The following is a 19,362-nucleotide window of genomic DNA, read 5'->3' as shown; positions in this document are numbered from 1 at the left end:
ATAAAAAAAAAAAGAACAAATTTAGGTTTGAGCATAACAATTAGAGAAGATTTCTATTTGTCAAAATTTGTACCGTTTGATCGACTTGGAGTTGGTATAACCAAACAAAAATTTGGTTATATTTAGGTCTACTTTGAACGGTGAAAATCTATTTTTCGAGGCTTCTATAGTCCAACGAAAAGCCAATATTGCTGAATTGGTATTTTTGGTTGATCTGGCTCTTTTTTTTTTTTTTATTTGTCAAGATTGTTGTGTGATCTTAATACTAGTAACTCTAGTTTGATTATAACTAAGTGAATCCTTGCTGGTAACATTGTTGATAATAGTAATTGTTAAATGATCTATATGGTTTTACTCTCGATTTAGAAAAGTTTATCACGTTAAAAATTTTGTTTGTGTTTCACTGACTTGATATATATGAGTAACTATCCAAAGTCTAAACTATAAATATATATGTATATGTTTTACTATTTCACTTGCAAGATTTGAGAAAGATCAGAGTCGACATCTTGTTTCTTCCAACATAGTTTTAATTAATAATTTAAATAGTATGATAGAAAAACGATTGATAATGAATTAAACATAAATTTAAAAAGGCTGTTTGGTTAATCTGAAAATTGTTTAGCCAAAAATTAGATGATGGTAAAATTTATTCAATATAATGAGATATCTTTTAAGATACTTAATTCTACATATATTTTAAAATATAAAGCTAAATGAGTATAAATATTTTTCTTGTCTTCTCTTTCTTGTTCAAATTTATAAAAGAACAACTAATTCCATGATGTAATGAGGACTTACTTTTCGAAAAAAAAATACTAATTTATAAAAAAGAAAAACTATTAGCTGGATCACGAGAATGGGAAGCCCAATTTAAATAAACATTTTGTACTAATTTTTTTTACCATATAAATACTAATTAATTCATTATATATATGTGTTAAATAAATAAATAATAATACATGTATATGGCAATTTTAGGGCTATATATATAAGTGTGACCCTATGCAAAAGTATAACTTGGATAGCCCTATATTTCATTTATGGTAGTTTTAGTGATTAAGAATAGTAAAATGAAGTCCAAACACTCAAATTTCAAATGTAAAATGCAAAATTATGCCTTTATAATGAAATAGATATGGTTTACTTTACTTACTACCCTAATATTACTAGGATTCTATATCTAATAATATTTTATTTTTAAAATATAAAGTTTAACACAACTCCAAGGTTATGATTTTCAACTTTAATTTATGATTTTTAAAAGTGAAATCTATATCATATTTTCCAATTTAGTTATTTAAAAAGAATAATGATAGACAAATTGAATATATTATATATTATATGACTAGTTAGAGTCTTGTACTCCGACATAATTTTAGAAGTGACATATTATGCAGCTCAATGAATATTAATATCATGCATTTTCTAACCACGACAAAAAAACAAATTTCAAATTTTATGCATCTTCGAAATCATGCTTATATTAATCGAGTTCTACTATGAAAATGATTAGACTAAAGTCTTCTTAATTAATTGTGTAGTTGAATAACAAATATTTTAAATTGAATTTCAATCGAAATAAAAAAAAAAATTGAGCTAAATTAAGATCACTCAATTTTAATGTAGCAAAAAGGGGTCATTATCTAATCTTATTTACTAAAAGAACACAATTAAATAGTAATTTGGTAAACATGGTTGTTGGATGTATATGGTAGATTCTGTTTGAGTTATTTAAATAACTAAAATTTGAAAAACATTTTTTAATCACTATTTTTTTTATTATATCACTTAATTTATTAAATAAAATATTAAAATACTCTATATTTTAAAATTTTATTTTATTTTATTCTTATATATTAATACCTTTTAAATATTTTTGTTAAAAATATTTTATACCTACTCAAAATTACTATATCAATATTTTCAAATAACTCATCATATAATTTTAACCCAAATCTAAATGAGCCCTAAGAGCCAACAAGACTTCAGACCGTTAGCTTAACACAGTAAACATTTAAGAGCTTTTTGATGTAGCTTTTTATTTCACATAATTCCTTTAAATTTTTTTAAAAAAATTATTGAATAGACATTTAGATTAATTGAACTAAACACTTTTTTTATATATACAGTTTTAAAATGTGATCAGAAAGTAAATAAAAGTTTTTTATCTTGATTATTTAATTAAATGAATTAATTAAAGTGATGATGATGATGAGATAAGTACTATTTAATTAATTGATAATAAAGTAATTGGTGATGGGATAAAGGATTATTTGATTAATTAAATCAATAAAATGATAGATAATTATTATTATTTATTTTATTTTAATTAATAAAGTAATTGGTGATGAGATAAAGGATTAATTGAATTAATAATGTGATTGATTATTGGATAAAATCAAATCATCCATATCATCAAACAAGATCTTAATTAACTCAACGGTAGTATTACATTATTTCTCTTAATCCCCACAGTAAGAGTTCGTGGACCCTCCCTCACCAAATAAATTTCAAATATTAAAATAGTCCAGTTCTTTCCATTTCTAACCGTTGGACATCCTCTCTCTCTCTCTTCAGCAAACTAAGCTCTCTCATTCTCTTTCACTTGGATTATTTGAAAAGAAAATGAAAGGAGTATTGAAAGGAATGCTGCTAAAGAAACTCAAGAAAGTTAGAGCAATTGGGTATCTGAAACCAGAGAGGTTCCTTACAGTAAATGCATCAGATAGATTCATCTTCTCAAGAGACCCTGAACCCAAAACAGAGATCAAATCGCCCCAGAAGGAAGAATATGAAAATCAGATCAGTGTCGTCGGTGCCCTGGAGAATGAGATAATCGATGTATCTGAGCTCATGAGAGACCTAGAAGACGATGAATCCGATTTCAGTGATGAAATCGATGATAAAGAGAATACAAAGCCTGATTCCGATCAAACCCAGTCGTTGGAAAATTCGAGGTTAATCAGGTCAGTAGATCGTGAATTCAAGCCAATCCCTTTATCGGAGATGGATATCTCTGATTTCCGGCGACCGGAATTTGAATCGAACAGCCTATTCGACCCAAATCTCCTATCGGCGTTTCATCAGGCAGTGTCGGAAATAAAATCCCATGAAGCTGAGGAAATTACTAAGTATAAAGAAAAGATTCAAGAAAGCTATATAGAGATTGAAGAGGAAGAATCAGAAGAAGAAGAAGAAAGGCCACAAAAGACACGCAAAATCGAAGAGGAGGAGAATGAAGGCATTCAAGACCCCCTTCTTGATTTCGAAGAAAAATGCCCGCCGGGAGGGTCCTGTTCGGTGATTCTCTACACAACAGGACTCCGAGGAATCCTAAAAACCTTTGAAGATTGTGCCAGTGTCCGATGTTTGTTGCAGCACTTCAAAGTTCTGTTCTTTGAGAGGGATATTTCAATGCATGCTGAGTTTCGAGATGAGTTATGGGAAACTTTAGGTGAAAAATTGCTTCCTCCAAGGTTGTTTATTATGGGAAGGCTGATCGGAGGAGCAGAGGAGGTGCTGAGTTTGCATGAGCAAGGGAGGCTCCGGCCTCTTTTCCATGGGTTGCCGGAGGACAGGTTTGAGGGACCGTGTGACGGTTGTGGAGGAATAAGATTCGTGATATGTTATAACTGTAACGGCAGCAACAAGGTGGTTGCCGGAAATGATGGATCTCCGGAGGAGTGCCCCGAGTGCAATGAGAATGGGTTGAATATCTGTCCTTATTGCTGTTAATCATTCGGTATCTTGTATACTTATTTAATATTTGGAACAATTTTTTAATATCAATAACTTCTATGACATTCTTATAAGGAAAGCAGTTTGAAAAATCAAACCATAATTTTATCTTGCAAGTAGGTAATACTTCACTTTCACTACCACGACGAGTATGGTACTCGATACCATCCTCCTAAGTGTCACAGAATTAAAAATTCAAGAACAGTGGTTTAAAATTTGATAGTTAAAGAGATCCATTTGACAGAGAAAATAGAGATACAATCAATTGATTTATGAATCCAGGTCAGGTCAAATTCAAATAACCTCTATTACAAAAACAAATTGCCAAAGATTCTTTATCCTTCCAAATTCAAATAACCTCTATTACAAAAACAGATAGATATACTAGTATGCTTCCAAATTAAATGAAATTAAAAAAACAAAATTCAAATAAGATACCAAACAGTATGTATAATTCAAAATTTTGGTCAACAAGCCAGAAGGCTGGGGTTTCCTTTCTCTAAATCAGCTCTTCAAAACCAATCATTTCATCCCTCAAGCTAATGAGTTCTCGACATATTCTAGAGCCTTTGCCTTCACATATTCGATGCGTTCTTCATTACCAACAGTCTTCTCATACTCCAGATACTTCTTAAACAAGGACTGCAGCATAACCCAAAAAACTATATCAGAATTTTGAACCAAACAATTAAAATAGAAGCAACAATCAGTTAAGAAAAAAAAACTACCTTCATCTTTTTGGGTGGAAGGCTCAAACTAGTTGCTCTCTCAAATAATGCATGAATGATGTCTTCATCACCATGTCGAATCTCCTGTTATACAACATTTTAAGTAAGAAAAGTTGAAAGAAAATTTTAAAAAATTAAAAATATGACTGAGAACATAATTACTTGATCAAGATAGACTGTCCACAAGTCTATTCTCTTGGGATATTCCCGGAGTATTCCCTCAAAGATTGAACGTCCTCTATCAGCAGTCCCTGACTTGAATTCGAGAATGGCTGTTTGCGAAAGGAACTTAGTGTGCTTGCGCTGGGGAAGGCATAGTACAGCACGTTTGACTGTAGATTGAATATCGGAATCCTTATTTTGCGTCAAGAGCCATTGGATGCGTTTTAACCAAACCTACATCATCAATGTAAAAGAAAACTTAATTAGTATTGTATGTTTTATGCGAGGGAAAGGAAGGAAAGAACTTAGCAATGGTATTGAAGAACAACAACAAACCTTGCATGAATGCTTGAACTTCTTTAACATTCTAGAAAGAAGCACATCAGCCAACCCGTGTTGCTCAGTCCTTTCATACATACCCAGAAGTGCAATATGAACCTTTTTGGCATCACAATGTTGTAATGCTCTATGAAACAATCCCGAAACAGCATCCTGAAGACAATAAAAAAATATTAAAAACAAATTGTTGTGCAATTCTTTTCAATAAGCTTGGATACTTTTTGTTTATTTACCTCTGGAGGATTTCCATGCTTGTTCTCCAAATTAAGATAAGCCACCCATATGTTCAACTTCTCAGATTCCTCTCGGAAATTTATTGTCTTCAACGCCCTTCAAGTAAATAAAAGTCCAAATAGAAAATCAAACAGCTATATAGAGCTAGACCTTACTGTTTGAGAGTTTTAAGCTATATATAACAGTACCTCTCAGCAATTGAGCGTGCCTTCTCAATCTCAGATAAGGAGAGTAAAAAGGCCATATACTTTATCCAAATAAAGCTATTATTTGGGGAAGTTCTGACAAGTTTCTCAAATTCATCTGCACTTCTTGGTATATCTTTCTCTAGCAACCTTTCTTCAGCAGCCCTAATTTCTTTCTCTCTGTTCATTAAGGTTCAATTTTATACAGAAGCATAAGAATTAGCCACTCCTTATTAACCTAACTAAACTAAACAAATAATTTTTTTATCCATCTTACTTCTCTTCTTTCGCTTTCTTCTTTAGCCGTCGTTTCTTATTATCATCTAAGGCGTCGTGTTCTTCCGAAACCTGTATGTTGATACTTTCCAGATTACCCATATCTGAGCTCTCTACATCATCAAGAGAGACCTCCAGTGCAGGCACAGAAGCTCTGGCCTCAACTTCGGCAAGAACGGGATGCATACTGTTAATGCTTAGACCAATTTCTTCAACATCATCTTCAGCAACCTCCTCTGGAAGATCATTGGTATTATTAGAGTGGCCTATAAGATATGCACTCTTCATGCCTAAAGAAACACGTTGCTTGTCTTCATCGACCTGATTGACAAATTTTCAGAGAGGTGAATTTCAAAATTGGATCAACAGTTGAAAACTCATGTCACAATCACAATGAGATTATGTTTTAGATAATGATCAAGATTATTTTCTAGATAATTGTGATATTTGGCAAAAAAAAATGTATTTTTTTAGTTATGATACATGGAAAAAATGTATAAAAAAACAGTCAAAGTGGACCTTGATTATCTTAGCTGAAACTTGTTCACCAGCTTTATACATGCTAGCGATATCATCAATGGGATCGTCAGAAAGCTGTGAAATGTGACATAATGCAACCTGCATAATAACATATAAACATGGTCAAATGCCAGAATAGATGACATTTAAACCAATTATAATGATCATCTTATAATACTATGATAACAAATTTCAGTTAAAGAACATTGACTCACTATACTCGAATGGTCAATAGAGATAAATAATCCATATTTCTCTACACGCCTGATCCTGCCTGTGACAATATCCCCAACTTGGACATTTTTTAAATCATTCGCACCAGAAACTGCTGAGTTCGGATTCCTAAGAGTAACTTCAATTCTCTTAGACAAAGGCTCCACTGATACCACCCTGCATATTAAAAATATTACTTTTAATGACATTATCAACGTTAACATGGGAATAGTTCCAAAGAAATACATACCTGCCACTTACGAGCTTCCCGATGGGGAATTCTTCTTCGGGACTTTTGACAAACCCTCCTGACAAATTTGAGAGGAGGATTTTTGCATCGAGCTTTCGAGAAAGCATAATAAAGCACCCCTTTGCTGAGACATTCTTAACATAGCCCTGTGATCCAATGAGTTGATCGATCAGTGCATTGTTGAGGACAAAAACGTTTTAAAAGATAAAGCTTGATGAAACTGTCTGACTCAACATACAAGAACCATGAAAACAGCATTTCAACTTTTAAACCAGAAGCTAGATAAAAGAGTGTTTGCTAAGAGAACAAAAACAGGAACATATCAAAAGCGCCAGTGCGAGAATTAAGACATATAAGATGAATCTGTAAATCAAAAGTATATATTCCTATAGCAGAAAATCATTGAGGAAGATGGAAGGACAACAAGTAGATGAAAGTATTACAAGTCAATCCACTGAAAGCTGAACAAGAATCCCCTTCTCCCCCCAAAGAAATTAAGTGATCAAAGATAATATTAAATTCTATTTGTTAAGAGCAATAAAAATAACCAAATAAAATAATATACCTGGACAGCCTTCTCGACACGAACATTCTGAATATCTTCAATTCGTTCACTAGGATAAGCAAGCAAAATGAAGACATGGTTAAAAAGAAAGTAAATTAAAGCTAGACTATTTTATCATTAGGTATCCTAGCTTATATACACAAATGTAGATCAAGTATTTAGATTTTACATAATAGCTTATCAGAGGGGGAGGAATAAGTGGCAGTCTGGAAAACCATTTACATTATTGATAAAACATAACTCCAGACAAGTTTTAACAGTAAACCCAGCATAGAGAAAGACTTACGTGTTTTCAATTGCATCATTGCAAGATTTGATAGATTTTGCAGAAGGCATTCTATCTGGTGTTAAACGTAATGACAGATCAATATGAATAGTGCCTTTGGCAGAAGGAGATATTTCTAATACTCTACATTTGACAAACTGCCCATCATGATACTGAGATAGTGGATCAGGTGACCATAGATCTGTCAATTCTGTGTAATGAACTTTGCCATAAAGATTGGGACCTATCTGAACAAGCACTCCACCAACTCCTGGAAGAATTCTAGATATCCTTCCACCAATAATATGACCTTTGCATATATGAGAAACCACACTTTCCTTCGGGTCATCAATATCTGTAGCTTCATGGCTTTGTGTTCCATCAGCAGTATGCAGTGGGTGCATTACCAAACGTAACAGTCTCTTCTCCTTGTTAGCAGTCAAAATATAACCAGATACAGCTTTGCCAACGGAATAGCGCTTCTCAAATTCCTTGAGTTCAGAAGGTTCATATGCACTGTCAAGAATATGAAGACGGGCATTCACATTGTGAGATATCCCTAACCAAACCCATTCGCTATCAACCTTGTTGACAAAACCAGTGACATTTTGACCAACTGAGTAATTAAAGCATTCTGGATTTAGATGAGCAGTCATTTCTCCAGCACCTGCATGATAGTACCAGCCACATTACCTTAGTTGCTCAAGGAATGGAGGAAATTTATTTTACATATGATGCAATTCCCACAGAAATAATTGTAACAAAAAGATCCAAACAAAGTCATACCATTTAACAAAGAAGTTTTGAGAGATAGCTCCCATTGATAGTTTTTCCTAATATTTTCACTTGTATTTGCCTTCGATATAATGATCGCAGACAATGTTTCTCCAACCCTAAAGTGGTCCAAGGGATTCTCAGCAATATTATCATCAGTCACCTGCCAGAAAAACATATATATTATTTAATTGTTGTGCAAAATCTATTAAGATATGTTGTAGTGACTACATAGTTGCTTATGACAATTACCTCTGTTATATGAACCCTTCCATGGCAAGCAGATCCAAATTTCAATCTGAGTTCAAGAGGCTTGATTTCTGTTATCTGCAATTTGGAGAATGAATGGTAAAACATATATATAGATCATAAGAGTTCACAATCAACTTCAATTGATTAATCTACCTCAGCTTGAACCAGTGATCCCAAATCATAAGCTGAACTCATTTTCTTCCTTTTTGAAGTAGATACATCAGATATTTCATTCATAGATTGAAGAAACAGCAACAATCTCCCTGAAATACCCGAACTTGGTATTTCCATGACAGTAACAACAAGACTGCATTAATTCGATAAATTTAATGAGAACCTCGATTCAGAACATAGATAATTTGAAATAAGACAATAGGTGGAACAACACGTGAATCAATAATAACAAATTGGTTGATGTTTCAATCTATCTTAATCCTAGCACTACTTCAAATTGATCAGATATGGTGTTTCCGTTCATGTCCTGGACATAAAAATATATTTTTTATTCCACAAATTTGTCTAAGCGGACACTGTTTTGTGTATAAGACATGTTTCTTCAGAAAATAAAATGATAATAGGTCCCAGTCATGCACCATAAAACAATGCTTTCTCACCTTTGCCCAATGTCGAATTGCTTTTTGGCAAACTTTTGGGTGTTGTAATCATACAGTGAGGCATAGCCAATGACATGATTAAATTCTGGTATTGACAAAACCTGCTTCATATGAAATAATAATAAATAACAGGGATATTGAGTTTAATGGAGTTGAAGCAGCAATAAGAGAAGAAAATCAAACACTTGCCAGGTAATTCTCTTTTACAATCTCCACCACAGCATTCACTTTCTGATGTAACTTCAATTCTCTCTGTACTTCCCTTTTGCGTTTCTGGAAAACAACTATAAAACTTAGGCTACAGAGAATGAGAAGTGAAGGGTAACCACTAGGGTGAAAGATTATCACAAAAATATCACTAATATAAACATCTAAGAAAAACAAATGGATGTTTGGTTTGTTGTGCCCTTACAATAAAAAAGCCTATGATGTAACTGGGGATCAACTAATCATGTTAGTTGATAGACACAAATTTTCTGACGTGGGAATATAACATGATTACCATCTAAGAAGAAGTTCAAGAAATGACGGACCTTCCTATTACTGTCATCATTGGACTTTCCTTCTTTATATCTACCAATGAAAACTTGCTTCATTGACAAATCCACAACATAATCTGACTTGGAAATATCAAGCACCGCCGCTTTTACAGAAGAGCCAATTATCAGGGTACTTCCATCCACTGAAGAAATCATTGCACCAAAGGTTACTTTGACAGATATAGAAAATTATGAATTGTTAACTAGCTTAGATCTTCCACACTCACATTGGTGGTGGGTGATAAAACCTAAAATATTTGTGTGCTTCTCAAAGCTAATGACAACAGACAACTTATTAGTTTCGATAACTCTTCCCTCAACAACACTTCCAATGTTAAATTCCTCGATCCAGTCAGGGCATTGATCACTTGACATTTTAGATATCTGAAGAATGCAATAAAATCATTAATATGTCTTCTAATGAATAGAAACCTAGGCAATAATATAGAGCATTTCTAATGAATTATTATAAAACTCAAGAATCCCATCCGCAGAAGTAAAATAACATTGTAAATAGTCAAATAGAAATATCGGAATGGTCATACTTGCAAAACAATAGCAATGATAATGATACAATAACAAAAGAACATTACACGTAAGATAGATAAAATACCACTGAAGTCAACACTATGATGCTGCAACATGCAAATGAAGAGTTATTTGAGGGACTGTGAAGTCCATCACTATCATAACTCATAAGTAATCTAAGGGAATTTCAACATGCCTTAATCTGTCCTGATCTTAGGAACTACTTGACACGGAATCTATAGACCTGACAGGAAGGCATGCATTCGAAAGACAAACACTATCATGCCTAGGATCACTTTAGTTTATATACCTATGTGCTACAGATAAACTGCTAAAAACTCATCTGATGATATACACAGTTAACTAAATCAAGTACAATAAAATGACTTCAAGGCAATTACCCCACCATGATAATGGATGTATCATATTAGGATTAATCAAGTAGCATGACAGTCCATGAACCATAGCTAATGGCTCATTCTTGCCAACTATGACCATACATGTTCGTAAACTACTGGGACTAATTCTTTCAAACATCAAAGGAAATGGTAGTACTGCTATTAACAGAGAAGAACCATCATAGTCCAACCATTTTTGGCTCGAGAAATAAGGCACTAAGATGGTCATGTTTTCTACATTAATATTATGGGAATTGAACAAATTATCAACAGAGATGAATTTAAGTTCTGCATCTTGGAGTAGTACAATTTTCTCTATTACATTGTATGAGAATCTGAACGAGAACACATAATAAGATTGTCCTCATATGTAACACATACCTTTTCATCAACCAGGAAATATTCTTGGATAAAGGACGCATCCATTGAAGAGCAGAAAGACTGTTTCAAAGATAATGTCACTCTACTATTTTCACTATTAACCTGGAAAACAAAGCAACAGAAGGTGATAATGCAGAAGAGTATGGAAATTTATCTCCTATCCACCATCTCAGTAAAGAACAATTCACCTACATCAGCTATGTAACTGCGAACAGATTGTCCAACATAAAAAGATTCAACAGGATTAGCTTTTGGGTCATCAACAGCCTATAAAACAAATGAAATATATATATATAACAATGGATAATGACAATAATTCAGAGATTTAAAGAGAAGTTATAGAGCAGATTAAGAAAAAAATCACCTTGCTTCTAGGAGCAAATCCTGTCAAACGCCCCAAAAATCGAACAAAGCAGCCAGATTCAATTACGTTGCAGATATAACCCTGGTTATACATGTACATGAAAGTAATTTAAGTGAAGTAATTTTGAATGTTTTCTTTTACATTCTTTTTAGAAGCTGCATGATGTTTTTTTAGCACTATAATCCTCCAAATCAAAATTGGTTAGGTATCTTCTAGAAGCTTAGGCCATAAATAAGGCTTGTCATTGGAAGATTGTAATGATGATATTATGATGCAGGTATCAGCACTATCAACCGCGATCTCATAATGATAAGCTACATGAATAAATTGCTGAATGAGATGCACTTTCTGCTACCTTCCCTCGGGAATAGCAATACTGGTAATAAAATTAGGTTTGTTAGGGATGGAGAAAATAATTAAAAGGGTATTATAATAAATGATTATCAAGGCAACTTCTGTGTTTATACAAATCAGCTGTTGTTTATATTCTTATATTTATTTTGCAGCAGGAACAATATACAAAGGGTATTATTCTAAATAATTGTCAAGGCTACTGCCATGTTTCTACAGATCAATTGGTGTTTAACTACTAGTGACAGGAATAAATACTTGGGTTAATGAACCTTATGAAAATGTCAAGAAATCCTATCTATTGTAATTCAAAAGGATCTCTCTTAATTCACGATTCTTGCATATTACTATTTCTTGGAGCAGGGTATTTAGGAGTGTAGCCAAGTTGGAGAATTCAGATATTTAAGCTTCTTTCCAAAGAGGTTAGGTATTGTCAAAGAATGATGGTCTTATGCTAGGACATTGGACAGACAAGGAAGATGAAAACGTCGGACACAATTGCGAAGAATGGAAGTTTTTCACCTCTCCTGTATAATATATTTGGTCTTCCAGAACTTTATCTACCTACATTTCTTTGGAAAAACTTTAAACTAACCTCATTTAGGGAAAAAAATATTGAGTTGAAAAGGCAGAAAAAAAGGGTATCAAAATGATAACATGCAAGCATAACAGACACTTCAATAAGAATTTTTCATAAGTGCATTTACTTACATGTAAGACTGAGTGAAGATGAATTTGGGCGACTTCAGATGGAAGTTGGTGAGCTGAATCAACTAAAGAATGTTTTGCAGAAAGGATTAAGCTGTTGCTGTCAGTATCTACAAAAAAAATCGAGGAACTCTAATCACTATAGAATAATCATACTGATGACAATCAAGGAAAATAGTCTACAGGAGACAACATTAGATATTATGTCCACAAGTTGTCTAAATTTTCACCCTCCATCAGCAGCTAACACTATGGCCTTTCATTTGGCTAAGTGCAAGCCTTAGCATCCGTTATGATAGAAAATGACAAATGAATGCACCAACAAAGAAAAATGTATGGTTTCAAATACACATCGCCATGAAACAACCGTTTTTATATTAAGTATCATCATCTAGAAAATTTACGCGCAGAATTCTATTGAACATTTCTTTTAAACCATGATAAAAAAATGCAAAGATTGAATGGAGAGTGTTGAAAGTTGGTACCAAGAACCAAGAGCCGATCAAAAATATATCCTGGCTTCAAGCCTGACATCATTGACTTAGCAAGACCTGAGCAGCAATATCGACAAAATCAGATAAAATAAAAAATAGATAGTTATATTGCGAATAATCTTCTTATTACAAATGTAAACCTTGATGATCGGCTAAATGTTCCGGTGAAAGTGTTCCCTGTGTATAAACTTTTGAATTGACTTTGACTACGATTACTAGAGGGAAAACCTTGACAACCTCACCAGAAATGACACTGCCCAACTTCACTGCATCATCTTCAGTTAACCTTTCAATAAAATGCATCAGAAATTAGCCAATCACATAAGAAACATGTCAATGAACAGAATTACTGTTACTCTCATAAAAAATTCTGAGCAAATAAGTAATATTGTGGTTATATGTAATCAATGGCCAACCACTGGTGCAACTTAACAGGTAAATAGATGTTGAAGATCGTCAAATCAAGACATTATAACTATAAACCATGGAATAATTAACAAATAAACCTTTACAAACAAAAGATTTCATGCCTAGACACCCTTGGAACTTAAGAAGCGAGGCAACTTTAAGTTCAAACATACCTTGTTGGTGTTATGACAAAACTAAGATTAATTCTTTTAGAAGCAGCAGCTGAGCTTGTAACTCTGCATTTCACAACCTGTTCAACGTGATATGTTGAGTTTGGGTCACTGCCAGGTTCTAAGAGAAGTTCAGATCTGGACAGGAAACAAGAATATTAAGTTAATGCCCATGGATCATCCCCACAAAATAATCTAGTTCAAAATTTATATCAAATGAGAGTGTGTACTAACCTGGGAGCAAACCCCTGTACTCCATTGTAAAACCGAACAAGGCATCCATGGTTCTCAATCTTGGCTATCCATCCATGTGTTAATAGTCCATCGACAGCATCAACATAGGAAGCAATAATTTCAAGCTTCGACTTCACCTGGAAAGAGGCATTATGGGACATCATACATGAGGAATATCTGTATAATAGCGGTGACATGTAAACTAAATCCCACTATTGATGCTGAGAGTGCTTCTCACTTACAAGTCAAAGTCCAGGTGAACATGATAAAGAAAACTAAGATACATCCTATTCGAACATGATGCCCAATTTAACCGTTTGAGCAATCAGAACAAAAATCATAAACAGTCATTCACCAGATAATGATTTTCAGATAATGCTCAATAGGAATCCCACTATTGATGCTGAGAGTGCTTCTCACTCACAAGTCAAAGTCCAGGTGAACATGATGAAGAAAACTAAGATACATCACATTCAAACATGATGCCCAATTTAACAATTTGAGCAATCAGAACAAAAATCATAAACTCACTAGATAATGATTTCCAGATAATGCTCAATAGGACTCCTTTAAGTTAGTTGAGAAAAACATTATGAATCAAACTGGGGAAACTAAGAAACAGTTAAGGGAAAAGGCACATACAAGTGTTTTCTTCTGCGTAACTGTAATCCTCTTGGACTTGCTCCCAAGCACACGAAAAATTAACTCAGCTCCAACCTGCACCAAATAAAGAGTTAACCACATAAAGATAATGGAACATTTTACCCTTTTCTGGTTTACTTCATAAGAAACTCATGCTAAATAGCAGAATTTAATAGTGACGGAAACTTGACAAAAACCTGGAACTTTTTTCTAGGCTTGACGATTTCAAATTCCGACATGTGTCGGAGAGGACAAAGTGCTTTCACACCACTACGGAATTGCACAATAGCCCCAAAACTGTCAACCGCAACCACTTTAGCTTTTACCACCATCCCAGGCTTAACATCTGAGTGAGTGAAAACTGAACCTTCAAAAGCACTAGTCTGTGATAATCACAAAAACAGAAAACATAATGTAAAACCTAGAAAGAACAATAGTAAATGGAAAATATGGTATTCTATGTAGTATGGGTTTATACACTCAATGCGGAAAACTCAAAGAAGAAGAAGAAAAAGAAGATAATAAACAGGACAGTCCAAGGAGGTGTTCCATGTGAACTGTCTGATCAAATTCTTGAGATTGTACATAAAATGCAATGAAAAACTGACCCTTCTATGAAAAACTTTAGATATTTAAGCAAATTACTTCTCATATGCACCAGACTGTCATCTAAACCTAATTTAAATATAACCATCAGGAAAAGAAATACCTTTAATATACCCATGGCATAACCCTCCAAGTGCCTATATCCAAGAACCCTAACACGAACTCGTAATCCCTCTTTGAAATTCTTTTCGAAATTTTTTGCTTCTTTGTCAGAAACATCAGATGCCTACAAAACAAAAATTTAATATTGAATAAAATCAGAAGTTAGCTGAATGATATCAATATCACTCTAAAAACATGATGCAAGAACTTACAATAACATATGCTGGAGTTGAAACCGGTAAAGAGGGAATCTCAAGCAACAAACCAACACCTTTATCAACTCTAATGACTTTGGAATGATCAAAGATATCTCCAGTTTTCACAGCCTATATAAAAGTAGAGATCAGTTTTGTGTTGAAATTTGGCACACAGATGATCTTACTGTAAATAAATTCAACTCGCATAAAAATACAAAGTACCTAACATACATCCAAACAACATGCACTTGAAACGACAGCCAAAAATCCACATCAAATTATCTACCCAATTGGAACTAAATCTGGTAATCAACCCAAGAATTCTAATCTAAAAATATTCAAAAAACCTAATCTCTGTTTGCATTCAAACTCATGGAAGGAAGAACAATTCAAAAATAGCTTGGAACTAGGAAAGAACTTACAATAGGAGGTGGTTTGTTATTGACAAGGTACGGATTCAAGGTCAAACCAACAGCCCTTGTTGACGGGTCTACGAACAAAATTCGGGCATTAACCTGATCCAAGATAAGAAACATAGTTTAGAAGGAGAGTTCCATATGAAATCTAAAGATAGGTAGGGCTCAAACATGTTAAAACTCCCACTTCGAAACATGATTAGAATCCTCCAATCACATTTTAGCATAATTTCTAGCCATGCTAATAAGAAATAAGACATGCCAATTGTTCCTCAGTTAGAGCAAATTGCATTACCACCATAAAATAGTTATAGCCAATATGCATTAGTTTGGTGTAAGTTGTATGAATACTCATCCATTCTCAAGCAAGAAATAGGAATCAAAATCTTGGACTCAATATAGGTATAAAATTTTAACATTTGCAAACTTAGATATCAACAGCACAAGCTTCTATATGTATAAGCATGTAGTCTTGTAATTTAAGACAGATACTGAAAAAGATTCACATACCTTTTTGTTTTGATTGTAATCATTCTTCCAACTAGGTGAGGGGAAAGATTTTTGCAAATGAAAAAAGTCGACCTGCAAGGTTAACCACATAATATCTAAAAAACATCCAAATTAGGGAAGTTATTTATGAATAAAGGAAAGAAAGTGAAAAACCTACAGTTCCTGTAAAATATGTAAGAAAAGACATCAAGACTCCATTTTCAAGAGTTGATTGCACGCGTGCATTAACCATCATGCCAGGAGTGAGGAGATCAATAGATATGCCTTTGAGCTCCTTCATCTGAATTTCATTCAAGAAATTGAAATGCTAAATAAAGGAATTTGAGATTGAGAGAATGGATGTTGAGTTAAAAGTGCACTTTAAACTGTAAAGACGTACCACAACTTTAGAAGCTATATCAGGCTCAAAACTCATGTAAATTACTTTACGAACCATGTCAACCCTTTTGACAACCCCTTGTACATGCTGACCACAGTTGAAAGAAGAACCCTTCCCTGCACACAAATGCACAGTGGTGAAACCTCTTCAGCAAAGAATTTGTGTAAATACCACAAGGCACATTTACGAAGACTCGTACTGTGATTTTTTAATAACGGGACACATATATTGTATTTTCATAACAAACAAGAACTTGAAGACAATTGCTACTACAATTCCTATAATGATTTCCAAAGAACATTAAGAGAAAGATGAATGTGTAAGTATCATGTATGGCGTATCTAATGCTAACATTTCCGTAATAAGTTTACAATTTAAAGCTAAGAGTGCACCAAAGCCACGAAATTAGAAAAATACAACCTGTTCACCCAAGTGTATGACGATTGCAAACTCTAAATAAAAAAGGATCAACCAACACAATTCATGACACTAATATTGAGAATTGTAAGCTCCAAAGAAAATTTTCATACAGATTAGTGGGCTCAGTTTATGAATATATACTAACTATAAATGGGGACATCACTTTTTAATGGGGAAATCTATAGACAACAACCCATTAATGGTTCCCCTTATTTCATATAGAATATGTCCAGAAATAAATAACCATGAATGATTGCAATTTAGTAAAATAAACAAAAAATATTATCAGCCAAACATAAACAATCACCGAGGCAAAAGAACTGCCACAAGCCAGTAAGTCAAAACTCTAAGCGGAAGGGAATGAGGAAAGATAATATCAACTTGCTATAGATAGCTAAATACAATTTCTTCATTTCCTTTTTTCTTAACGAGACACCAAACAGAACAATCTTACAAAGAAAAACTAATCCTGAATAATCAGACTCCAGAAAGGCCAAAAGGATTACCATTCTCACTATTCTTTGGCATGAATCCAGTAAATGAAGGCAACCCAAAATGGAGAATATAGCCATGATCTTCAATGCTTTTCACATATGCAGTAAGAACCTAGAGATCAAATAAAGGATAATAAATCAAATTAAGGTGCTTGCAATCTGCAAGATATTCACATGATAGATTCTAGAAAGGCCATAGATCCGTAGGATATAGAAAAAAAAAAGCTACAACAAAAGGTCCGTAGGATAGAAAAAAATTGGCATACCATCCCTTCTTGAATTACATCCAGTTTTTGCAACAAAGAGAGACGTAGGGAAAGCCAAATTTTTCTCCCCTTTTCCTTCTTATCCTCATCCAATTGCAAGACAATGCAAGAAACTAGCTGTCCAACATGATAGATTCTAGAAAGAATATGATCTTCCATATCCTGATTTACCACAATAAATGGTTAGAGGGAGTTAATTGAGAAAAATTATAATGAGAATAGCTAATGAAACAGAAAGATTCAATCACCATTTTAGCTTCACCATCTGATACAGGGTCAAAAGAATCAGATGCTCGAACTAGTCCTCGCAAGCCTCCTGGTAGGCTAATAACTAGATCCTTGTCATTAATTTCCGATATTACTCCCCATAACTTCATTCCAGGAGAAATATTCTGGTAACATACACAATGTCAAAAACAACTAAGTGCAAATGTTCTAAATGTTGATATTGAAATAATAATGGAGCTATTATGCATCATAAGCCAATAGATCCAATGGTGATAAGACAGATGAAACATTTAATCTTAAAAGGAAGTTCAGAAGTCAGAACCATATCAATTCATTTACCGTCAACCAAATGAATCTATCTGTGTGCCGCATAATAATAGAACTTTCCAGCAAAAAAATGCAATCAATAAAACATCCAATCAATTCGAGAGAGATCACAATAACACTAAATAAAGACTCATACTTGAATACCAGCTTCTGCTAACTTGAAAAAACAATGTAAACTAAAAGAATTATACAGTTCACACCTTCAATGTGATTCTGTTTGCATATCTTGGTAATTTTCCAGTAATACCGCCACCAAAAAGTGACCCGGCATCATCATCAGTTGAAGCGCCTAACTTTTTCCCTCTTTTCTCATTCTTCTTCTTATTCCTCAATACTATAGTTGCCCCATCTCCTTCATTAACATCAGATCGAACCTTGTCCCTCTCTCCTGAACTAAGTAAGCTCGCACCACCTAAACAAGATTTAACAGAATATAAAATATGCAAACAAATTAAGTGAGAAACGACGACAGGAGAAGAATGAGAGAAGATTCTAACCTCTAGGAAAATCAGGGGCATCATCCTCCAGTTGTAGAGAAAGTCCTTCGGACTTGGCGGCATGAACAACTTGTTTACTTTTTTGCTTCATTGACTGCGTTGATGGTTTAAGTACACTTTTTGGAGGGGCATGCTTAGATGCCCTAGACGGTGGAGCCATTTGGAGAATGGAAAACTTAACAAACAGAGTCTGGAGAATGGAGCAGCAACCTAGTTAGAGATATAGAAGTAGAATTAACTCACTCACGGGAGAGAGGAGGGAGAAGAGAAATTAGGGTTTTAGAATTCCAGGTTTATAAAGATAAAAAAAACTAGAAACAAGTTGCTATTTAAATAGGTTAATAGGGTTTAGGATTTTAGTTTGGGTGTCCAAACTAAAAATAGGGTCAATTTAAAAATAAAATTAAAATATTTAAAATATATTTTTATTTTTTATTTAAATATTTATTATTTTTCAAAATAAACAAAAAAAAAATATTTTATGAAATATTTTATTTTTAATTTCAATTTTTATTTAATAATATATATATTTTTTAAATAAAAGATAAATAATAAAATTTAATTATTAGAAAATATTATATATTTA

At 33.4% G+C, this 19,362-nt stretch overlaps 2 protein-coding genes across 2 annotated transcripts; one reads left to right on the top strand and one right to left on the bottom strand.

The window, feature by feature from the left end:
* Positions 1–2,562: 2,562 nt before the first annotated feature.
* On the top strand, positions 2,563–3,801 carry LOC124932346 (uncharacterized protein At3g28850-like). The gene has a single exon (XM_047472966.1). It carries the CDS (start codon positions 2,629–2,631, stop codon positions 3,736–3,738), a length of 1,110 nt encoding a protein of 369 aa, XP_047328922.1. The 5' UTR covers positions 2,563–2,628; the 3' UTR covers positions 3,739–3,801.
* A 223-nt stretch (positions 3,802–4,024) lies between these two features.
* Positions 4,025–19,038, bottom strand: LOC124931947 (rRNA biogenesis protein RRP5). The gene is made up of 40 exons (XM_047472534.1): positions 18,777–19,038; positions 18,480–18,691; positions 17,973–18,116; positions 17,725–17,886; positions 17,471–17,570; positions 16,545–16,660; positions 16,323–16,445; positions 16,166–16,237; positions 15,662–15,754; positions 15,255–15,368; positions 15,044–15,166; positions 14,532–14,717; positions 14,335–14,409; positions 13,693–13,829; positions 13,462–13,596; positions 13,021–13,166; positions 12,872–12,937; positions 12,390–12,496; positions 11,328–11,408; positions 11,156–11,230; positions 10,964–11,065; positions 9,884–10,040; positions 9,651–9,799; positions 9,307–9,390; positions 9,118–9,218; positions 8,657–8,810; positions 8,504–8,578; positions 8,264–8,414; positions 7,499–8,144; positions 7,213–7,261; positions 6,648–6,793; positions 6,400–6,574; positions 6,185–6,283; positions 5,667–5,986; positions 5,393–5,569; positions 5,204–5,300; positions 4,968–5,123; positions 4,632–4,865; positions 4,470–4,553; positions 4,025–4,383 (listed from the first exon to the last, which is right to left on the bottom strand). The coding sequence occupies exons 1-40, from the start codon at positions 18,934–18,936 to the stop codon at positions 4,276–4,278; spliced, it is 5,691 nt and encodes a 1,896-aa protein (XP_047328490.1). The 5' UTR covers positions 18,937–19,038; the 3' UTR covers positions 4,025–4,275.
* Between the last annotated feature and the right edge of the window lie 324 nt (positions 19,039–19,362).

Source organism: Impatiens glandulifera, chromosome 3 (assembly GCF_907164915.1).
Source record: "Impatiens glandulifera chromosome 3, dImpGla2.1, whole genome shotgun sequence".
Classification (NCBI taxonomy): domain Eukaryota; kingdom Viridiplantae; phylum Streptophyta; class Magnoliopsida; order Ericales; family Balsaminaceae; genus Impatiens; species Impatiens glandulifera.
The sequence above is the reverse complement of the archived record's forward strand: the minus strand, read 5'-3'. Positions and strand labels throughout refer to the sequence as shown.